The sequence below is a fragment of the Gossypium hirsutum genome, chromosome A03, assembly GCF_007990345.1.
Source record: "Gossypium hirsutum isolate 1008001.06 chromosome A03, Gossypium_hirsutum_v2.1, whole genome shotgun sequence".
NCBI classification, from domain to species: Eukaryota; Viridiplantae; Streptophyta; class Magnoliopsida; order Malvales; family Malvaceae; genus Gossypium; species Gossypium hirsutum.
In genome coordinates this window covers 72,452,371-72,462,372 of record NC_053426.1, presented here as the reverse complement: position 1 = coordinate 72,462,372, position 10,002 = coordinate 72,452,371, and the positions used below count along the sequence as shown (strand labels likewise).

The window sequence follows — 10,002 nt, the reverse complement described above, 5'->3', positions numbered from 1 at the left end:
CCACTTTGGTACCTAAACAATTTTTTATCAAAAGTGGTACTTCAACCATAATTCTATTACCGATTTTATACAAAATGTTCTATCCAATATAAAATTTACATCCAATAATAATTTTCTATATCATATAAAATTTTAAAAAATAATTCTTTTATTTTCTTTTTCTTTTACATTATTTCTCTCTTTTTCTTTATTTTCCTTTATTTTTCTTTATTTTTCTTTTATAATGCATCACAATACCAGTGATGCTCGAAATTTGTTCTCCTAAAGTTGAGATGTTAATGATTAATCATGTTTTCGAACTTCATTGCCTTCTTACTTGACCTGGCAATATAAAAAAAGTAATTTCATCAACTATAACTAGTGTTTTCAAAATTGGATCAAAACGACCGATTGAATTGAGAATTGGTTAGGTACCAGTCCAAAGATAGGGGTTGAACTGCAAACAGATATAGACTAATTGAACCAAGCTAAAAAAATTGAATTGGTTTCCTCTATTTTACATATTTTTAATTTTTATGAATTTTTAATAATTTATTTGATCGAATTGGAAGAATTGGTCAAACCAAGTATTGGTGGCTTGGTCGGTTCTACCATCTGTCCTATTCTAAAGAAAAAAAAAAGAATAACATATATACAAGAGAAATAATATTTTTTTGTCTTTTGTTGTCACATGTTAATTTTTAATTAGTTATTTTTTTAAATAGACTTAAACTATAAGAGATACTAGCTTTGAACAAAAGTAGTTTAGATACCACTTGTAACAAAAAAATATTTAGGTATCAAAATGAGAAAAAAATACATAATTTAGGTACTGATTCATGGGTTAAGTTTTTTTTTTTAAATAAACTTAACAATTTGCCCAATGAACATACCAACTTGGAAAAAAATAGTTTAGGTGCCACATTTGACGAGGAAAAAATTAGGAATCAAGATAGGAAAAAAAGGTATAATTTAAATAGCAATTTGTGAGTTAAGCTAATATTATATTAATAAGGGTGCATTTATTTGGAAGTAAAATATTTTCAGGAAAAACTTTTCAAGCTTTTCGTTTGTTTGGCTGAAAATATTTTCCTACTGTACAATCTTTTACAAACACATTAAATGAGATGAGTATCATTAAATGAGATGAGTAGTTTAGGGAAATGTCTTACAGATTTTTAATCGGTAAGACATTTTTCAGAATATCTTCCTCCCCTCCACCATATTCTTTCTCCTTATTCCGTTTTCATCTTCCTTCTTCTTCTTCATCCAATTCCCTTCTTCATCTGTTCTGTAAGTTTTTTATGCTTTTTATTTTCTGTATTTCAGGCGATGTGTTGATTGCAAAAATGTAGGGAAGTCTTTCGGCTCTGTTTCATGCTCGATTTGCCTCGAAACGGTTACTGATAATGGGGATCAGTCGTGTGCTAAGCTTCAATGTGGGCATCAATTTCATTTGATGCATTGGCCTGAGAGCTCTGGTTTTGGTGATGCAACTGATCCGCCTTTGAAGTCTGGGAGTGAGCATAGGCAGTTTCTGAATCGCCTCAAGAAGGTATGGAAGGCCATGGAAGGCCTAGTCGATTCTGGTTTAGTTCAAGCTATCGGTGTTAGCAATTTCGGTGTTCATCAGATCAAAGAATTGATTAAATTCGCAAAAATCGTACTTGCTGTTAATCAGGTATGATAGATTTTCACGCATTTTTTAACTTTACATTTGTTACAGTCTTCGATCTTTTTGTAGATTTGTTGAGAACTTTACCGTGAAATTAAAGGAATGCTTACATATTTGTCCATATGTTGATTGATGTGTAGTCATTGGAATAATTGTTGGTGACTCAAATGTGAAATTTGCTAGCATAAATCTATGAACTTTTGCTTGCATTCATTTAATTTGAGATGATTTCTAAGTTCTCTTTTTGATCCAAATATATTTGCCTAGCTAAGAACACGGAGTTGGTGAGCTCCAGTCCTTTCTACAATGTTCGAATGCGAGTCCGCAACATTTGAGGCAAACTTTACTAGTTGATGGACTTAGAATATTTGTTTATGTTGTAGTTGATGCACATCGTTTTGTTTGTCACTTCGATTTCGTAAGACTTTTCCAGATATTGACCTTTATTGTTCTCGTTGATCTCTTTCTGTTTTTTGAATCCCATATCTGGCGAAATTCATTGAGTTTTACAACTAATTCATATTTTTTTTATAGGTGGAGTTGCATCCTTTTTGGAGGCAAGATGAGCTGGTGAAGTTCTGCCAAATGAAGTGTATCCATGTATCGGCGCATACGCTTTTGGAAGTACCTACTTCAAGTCCTGGAGTGTCCGATAGTAGATCGGGTGGGGAATATGAACTCGGAACTCCTCGGATTTCATTTTGGAGGTCTAGATCAGTACATGGACCGATGCTGAAATTATCAATTGTTGGAGAGATAGCAGATAGGCACAAAAAGACAACTGAGCAGGTATACCTTTTATTAACAATATCATCTCTAGTTTTACTTTATTTATCATTCTACCTTCCGTTTTCTGTGTTTCTTCGGACCTAAAGTAGGCTAATGAACAACTTCAAATTTGTTGACAGTATGTTGACCTCATCATTGATGTAAAATATCAACCTATTGATCCTGGTAACTGACAAATTATTTTATCCCTTTGTTTTCGGATTTATGGGATCATTTCTGAATGTCAAAATGATATAAGGTGGAAGGTACAATAATAAACACAATTGAACTATTTTATATTATTACCGGTGTCTGAAATGCGCAAGTATATAATGAATGCTTATGGATACAAAATTTAGATGCGTCCTGCTTAGGGTCTACTTGAACATAGAGCTATTCGCTGACCTGACACAAGAGCTCGGTTAGAGCTTGTGTTTATCATCTATCAAAACTAAATCTATACTTTTAGCAGAAACAAAACTGAGAAGAGTTGGGAATATCAGTATCTTTTGTGGGAGAAAACAAAAATCCATATTATAGGATTCACTTATATGCATCAATGTGTCAGACTTTATGAAACAATTTAAGACTAGTTGCCATTTCACAACAAAAGTAAAGAGGGAGGGGCTTCCTTACCCAACTCTTCCCCGTATGCTTATGGTTAAATTTGTTGAATCTCTAGGTCAGTCTTGTATGCCCAACTACTTTCTAGTAGCCGAATTTAGATCTTTCAGATGCTATAACCTTGCATTCAGCAAAGTGGACAAAAGACTCACAGAACTAACACAAATCTTGAACATTGGAGAAAAAGAGTTGCATTCAACTCCGTCCCAACAAAATAACACCATATAATAAGGGAAGCCTACAACTGATTAAAGTTATCTGTGCAAGGAACAGTCTTATGCTTTTATGAGTATATATGTTTGTATTATCATGATTGGGCTGTAATAGATGTGTTTGGAAATGCGATGAGATATGCAACAGGATTGGCCCAAGGATTTTTTTCTTTTAACATCAGCATGATGGTTGGCATGGGATATCTTATGTATTTAAAACTTCATATATATAGTGCATGGTTTTCTTATCAAACTTACAACTACAAGAATCCAAATTTGTGGGTTATTTAGCATGTCTGTCATTTTCGGAGCATTTAGGATCTGTTGGTGCTGTAACTGAAACTAACAGATTCAGTGCAGACTTGTTGAGCAAGTCTCGAGACTTGTTGAGCAAACAAAAGAATTCGAGCAAGAGAAAGGAAGAAAAGCTAAGAAAAATGAAGGGAGAAATTGATGAACAAACTAAAACTTCATTCATAGGTTGAACAATGGCATAATGCCAATACATAAACCAAGCAATTTGCTTGTCAAAATCTGTATAATGATACCTAATCATCACCTACTACCACTAATACATTGAAACTTGAAAAACTAAGCTTGCACACTTAAACAAAGCTGACTTAACAGCTCAATTGTCATCAAAATTACATCAATCATAAACCTAACATAGTTCTAAATGAACTAAAGTGCATTACATTAACTTAAGATTACAAGATGAACAAAATAGGAATAGTTCAGCTCGTTCCAGCAGCTCCTGCATGACTTGGTCTTCATGGCCTGCATGCTGTCGAGTTTGCTGCATGCTGAACCAACTTCATCAGGATCACGATCATTTATGGTAGAGCAAATGTTGATCATAACAGCCATTTTTATTAGAACTATGTTACTTGGACTCTAAGTCCGATGTGGGTATGTTAATTTTTCTCAGTTTTTCCATGTATTTGAAAGATTTTTGGAAGGTTGTATCTCCGTATCCATGTCTGAATATGTTCTTGACATGTCCGTCTGCTTTGCTTGTTTGCAGGTAATTTTATGGTGGGGGTTTCAAAGAGGAACCAGTGTTCTACCATGTAGCCTAAAACCCGACAGGATAAAGCAAAACATTGACATATTTAACTGGTCTCTGTCAGATGATGAGTGGAAGCGCTTGAATCGGATTGAACCACAGGTATGTTTATATGGCGATGGTCCTTTGAACAATCTCTCCGATCGAGGCTTCATGTTTGGTAGTGGTCCTCTTCAAGCTGTTCGAGCAATAGAAGATGACGCTGTATTCAATGCCTAATATGTTGTGAGCATGTTGTTTTAAGGATAATGTCCCGGTTTTACATTCAATCATGTCATTACTCGGTTATAATATTTGCTGTTGCGTCGCCATCATTAGCATAACTTTGATTTTGTTGACGATGGATAGAAAGTCAAAGAGAAGAACATTGTAATTGATCTGTAGTTGCAGGTTTTACTTTTTATATGAACAAATGGTGTTTCATATATATGTGTGCAAACATGTTTTGTTTGTAAAACATCATTTGTGCTCTTCTTCTTAGCTTCATGAATGCACAAATCAGTTAAAACTCAGAGCCATTTGTTTGCTTGAAATAGCCATTTTCATTGGTGGAGAAAATTCCATTGTAGTGCTATAATCTTTCTTTGCATTTGTTGTTTCCTCTGCAAGGTGTAAGCTTATTGATGTTCTGGGCATTGTTTAGGTAAGTTTTCAGGCACTAGCGTAACATGGGTATGCATGCCCCCATTTAAGTGCATTTGTCGTGTATCTTTTCTGTTCTCTTGTAAAATGTTGTTTATGTGATCAAACATTCGAGTTCATGCATAAGTTATTGGCTCTATATAGTCAAACAAATGGTTTTCTTTCTGATTTTCTGTTCCTCTTTATAAAGTTACATTTGTTGGAGTTTTTGAGCACTTTATCCGGATGAAGTATGAAGCTCTATCTAAATCTAGAGTAACAATGCAACAAATCCGGATAAAGAATGAACAATGCAATAATTGAGTATGATTATATATTTAATTTGATTTATTTATTTATAAATAAATCATTTATATATATGTAAAAATAATTTAAAATATAAATTTATTAATATATATAAATTTATTAATATAATGTAAAAATAGTTTTTTCGAAAATTATTTTTAGGAAATTTGTCAAACAACAGAAAATATTTTACACAGATTCATCCAAACACTAGAAAAGTAAATTATTTCCAGAAAAGTAAATCATTTTCCAGAAATCATTTTTCGAAAAATATTTTACTGGCAAACAAACGGAGCTTAAGATTAAAAATATAAAATAAGTAATTTCAAACATAAAAATTTATTATTATTAGAAAACATAATTATATTCGATAATTAAATTTTATTAACATGATTTTATAATGTAAATTCTCCACTCATAAAATTCAATACTTAATGTTTCGGTTTATCAAATAACATCTAAATTAGAAAAAAAAACTTTAAGTATCAAGTTGGGAGAATGCATGAAGTTTAGGGGCCAAATGGGAATTTAAACCATTTATAAAAGGGCTTGGGCTTTAAATATTCAACAACGAGCCAACTACCAGCCTACCGTGTTATAAACCCTAATGCGCCACCATCCTTCCTTTTTTGGAAAAAATTCTGTTTGCCCTCATTCTTAAACACTCTTATCTTTGAAATCCTCCATAATAAAATTTTTCCTCTGATTCGCAGCGCAGATTTAAAGAAAAAGAGACGGAAGGGGATTTTCAGGTTAGCTTCACGCCTTTCTTTTCTTCTATTAATTTCTCTCTTTTTATGCCCCTTTGATCGGTGGCGATGTTTTTGTTACGAATTTTCGGTTTCTGGATTTGCAATCTGTAATTTATTAGTTCTTTTAGAAGAAAATCCTCGTAAGAAATTTGACCTAAAGGACGTAACAAGTTTAAGTTTCATTATACCGTTTATTTTTGTGCCCTAACATTTTCATAGATTTTCAACCAGTTTTTGGAATAGACTGATTTATTTTGTTTAAAATTTGTTAATTGCAGGTTCATGGTGGTTGATTTTAATTTTCGTCTATAAGTTAGGGTTTTTTTTGTTAGTCTAGTGAAAATGCCAGGGGTAATGCCAATATTGCCCCTTCCGGCACCCCCTTCTGATGGGGATTTAGGCCCATTACCTCCATCTCAGGTGCCAGAGGCTCAAAATGAGGAGATTCAAACGAATGAAGAACAGAACAAAGCTAACTCAGTTGCAACTCATACTAGAACTATTGGAATCATTCATCCTCCTCCTGATATTAGAAATATTGTTGATAAAACTGCTCAGTTTGTTGCCAAAAATGGACCCGAATTCGAGAAAAGAATCATTGCTAATAACGCTAACAATGTCAAGTTCAATTTCTTGACTAGTTCAGATCCATACCATGCTTATTATCAACATAGGTTGTCTGAGTTTCGTGCTCAGAATCAGAACCAGCCCAACTCCCAGCAGCAGCAGCCGCAATTGCAGTCTGCTGATTCAGCTCCAGCTGAGACTGCTACAGCTGCAGCTGCAGATGGGAATGATGCAGTAGTGGCAGTAGCTAAGCCTGATCCCGCTTCGCTGTTTAGACTGCCTGTGCGGAAGAATCTTGAACCACCGGAAGCAGCCCAATATACTGTTAGACTTCCTGAAGGGATTACAGGGGAAGAGTTGGATATTATTAAGCTGACTGCACAGTTTGTTGCACGAAATGGGAAATCATTCTTGACTGGGTTGACCAGTAGGGAGATTAATAATCCCCAGTTCAATTTTTTAAGGCCTACTCACAGTATGTTTACCTTTTTCACTGAACTTGCTGATGCATATTCCAAAGTGTTGATGCCTCCAAAGGGCTTGACAGAAAAGTTGAGGAAGAGTGTTGTTGATATGACAACTGTGCTTGAGAGGTGCTTGCACCGGCTGGAATGGGAACGCTCGCAGGAGCAGGCAAGGCAGAAAGCTGAGGATGAAATTGAGCAGGAGAGAATGCAAATGGCAATGATTGATTGGCATGATTTTGTTGTGGTTGAGACTATAGACTTTGCTGATGACGAGGACGAGGACTTACCTCCCCCAATGACCATTGAGGAGGTAATAAGGAGGAGCAAGATCACTGCTATGGAAGAAGATGAGATTGTTGAGCCTGGAAAGGAGGTGGAAATGGAAATGGATGAAGAAGAGGTACAGCTTGTTGAGGAAGGCATGAGAGCTGCTAGCATTGGAGAGAATGATGGTGAGAAGAAGGATATAAGGGTAAATGAGGACCCTGAACCACCAATGAGAATTGTGAAGAACTGGAAGAGGCCTGAGGAGAGAATCACTGCTGAAAGAGATCCTACCAAGTTTGTTGTCTCACCAATAACTGGTGAGCTAATTCCCATTAATGAGATGTCTGAACACATGAGAATTTCCTTAATTGATCCCAAGTACAAGGAGCAGAAAGAAAGGATGTTTGCGAAGATTAGGGAGACAACTCTTGCTCAGGATGATGAGATATCTAGAAACATTGTGGGACTTGCACGCACACGTCCTGATATCTTTGGTACCACTGAGGAAGAAGTATCTAATGCTGTCAAGGCTGAAATTGAGAAAAAGAAAGATGAGCAACCAAAACAGGTTATATGGGATGGTCACACTGGAAGCATTGGACGAACCGCAAACCAGGCTATGTCTCAAACCATCATGGGAGAAGATCAAAATGATGCTGCTAACAGCATTTCACAGAACCTTCCTGGTCCTGCTGCTCCTCCTCCTCGACCTGGTGTCCCATCTGTTCGTCCCCTCCCCCCACCTCCTGGACTAGCTTTAAACCTCCCTCGTGTTCCTCCAAATGCTCCCCAATATTCTGCCGCATCTAGTGGGGGGCTTCCTATGTCGTTACCTCAACCTCGTCCAATTGGTGTTCCAGTAATGCAGTCAATGCGTCAGGCACCACCTCCTATGCAGATGGCACCTGGCCAACAATCCATGATGATGAATCGACCACCACAAATGTCTCCAACAATGTCCATGAACCCAGTTAATATGCCTGTGCCCCCTCCACCTGGTTCTCAATTTACTGCTGTCTCAGTTCCTCGACCCTTTGCCTCACTTCCTGTCCCACCACCTTCTATGCCTATGATGCAGCCACCTCCACCTTTGCCTCAAGGAATTCCTCCACCACCACCACCTGAAGAAGCTCCTCCACCACTTCCTGATGAGCCAGAGCCAAAAAGACAGAAACTTGATGATGCCAAGCTTGTTCCAGAAGATCAGTTTCTTGCTCAACATCCGGTATGGGGAGCTGTTGCTTTTTCCCAAGTTTTGTTTCTTTGTGTTTCTTTTAACATATTTGTCGCATGGTATCTTTAATTTATTATCCTCTGATTGTTATTGGTGGTTCTATCTTTTAGGGTCCTGCTTGCATTACTGTGTCTGTTCCCAACCTTGATGAAGGGAATCTCAAAGGACAACTTCTTGAGATCACTGTGCAGGCCTTATCTGAAACAGTTGGCAGTTTGAAGGAGAAAATTGCAGGGGAAATTCAGCTTCCTGCAAATAAGCAGAAATTGAGTGGAAAAGCTGGGTTTCTGAAGGACAATATGACCCTTGCATATTACAATGTTGGAGCAGGAGAAACGCTTGCTCTTTCATTGAGGGAACGTGGTGGGAGGAAGAGGTGATGAGTTTTTTGAACGAGGCTATCCAAGCTTCCAGTGGGAACTTAAAAATTATCGTGGGATTCTTATCTCAATCCTCTTTGTTGTTATATTTTGGAGATTAAAGTGGCTTGGTCTTGTACTACTAGGATTACTATCATAATATTACTGCTATAGTTAAAACATGTCTTGTTCTTTTAATCTGATGGCAAGTCTGATATCTACTACAGATCTGGCATTTTGGCGAGCCTCTCAGGGGCAATGGAAGTATAGGCATCCTTTAGCTTAGGGAGACAAGTTACCCTGTTATGTCAACAACCAATTATTGCTTCCCTATGAATCTGCACTTGGTTTACCACTAATATAACTATCTACATATTTTGCCCATGTTAGTGATCATGAAAGTGTCTTGTTAAGTTATATATCGTGGCAAATAGTGTGATATTTGGGTCTTGGCCCAGGAAAAAGTTTGAATAGATTATGCTGAGCAGCACATCTCCCAGTTGTGTGACTATGTCACACCACTCACCAAAGGCTTTTCTGAGCAAATTTCTCTGATGTTTACTCTTATTGGATTTGGTCAACGATGATTGATGCAATGATATCTTTTGATTCTGTAGACATTTTCACTTCAGAAAAGCCATTTGTTTGGAGTCATGGTCAAGGATGTTGTTATGTGAAACCTGAGAAGCTATCACAGGTGGTGTTTCAGGACCGCAGGTGCTGGTGGCGGTGGCTTGTCATTTGACATTTCCAATGGCGTAGAAGCAATTGTGTTTCCTTGTATTTTTACGGATTCTTTTTAAAGCTGCTATTTCTTTGTTTTTGTTTTAATTGCAGCATTGGTTGGGTGGCTAGTCTCTAGATAGAGTTCATGGTAGACATTGGTGCTATATATTGACATCTTTTTCTTGAGAATGTCTTTGTATTCTTTAGCTGCACTATAAGCAAACAAACTAATTAGCTTTCATAAATTTGAATAAACAAATTGTCAAATATCTGTGACCTGTGCTTGGGCTTTGATAATTACCTCTTTTGTTAGTTGCACATTATAACATTTCTCTCACGCTACACGCCAATTACAGCAATGTTGAATTTTCAGTTATTG

The 10,002-nt window shown here is 36.5% G+C and overlaps 2 protein-coding genes across 2 annotated transcripts; both read left to right on the top strand.

Moving 5' to 3' along the window:
* The first annotated feature begins 1,073 nt into the window (after positions 1 to 1,073).
* Positions 1,074 to 4,836, top strand: LOC121219982 (aldo-keto reductase family 4 member C10-like). The gene is made up of 4 exons (XM_041098918.1): positions 1,074 to 1,164; positions 1,309 to 1,660; positions 2,189 to 2,443; positions 4,283 to 4,836. Exons 2-4 carry the CDS (start codon positions 1,439 to 1,441, stop codon positions 4,541 to 4,543), a joined length of 738 nt encoding a protein of 245 aa, XP_040954852.1. The 5' UTR covers positions 1,074 to 1,164; positions 1,309 to 1,438; the 3' UTR covers positions 4,544 to 4,836.
* A 981-nt stretch (positions 4,837 to 5,817) lies between these two features.
* LOC107910675 (probable splicing factor 3A subunit 1) lies at positions 5,818 to 9,281 on the top strand. The gene is made up of 3 exons (XM_016838616.2): positions 5,818 to 6,003; positions 6,282 to 8,529; positions 8,649 to 9,281. Exons 2-3 carry the CDS (start codon positions 6,346 to 6,348, stop codon positions 8,916 to 8,918), a joined length of 2,454 nt encoding a protein of 817 aa, XP_016694105.1. The 5' UTR covers positions 5,818 to 6,003; positions 6,282 to 6,345; the 3' UTR covers positions 8,919 to 9,281.
* The last annotated feature ends 721 nt before the right edge of the window (positions 9,282 to 10,002 follow it).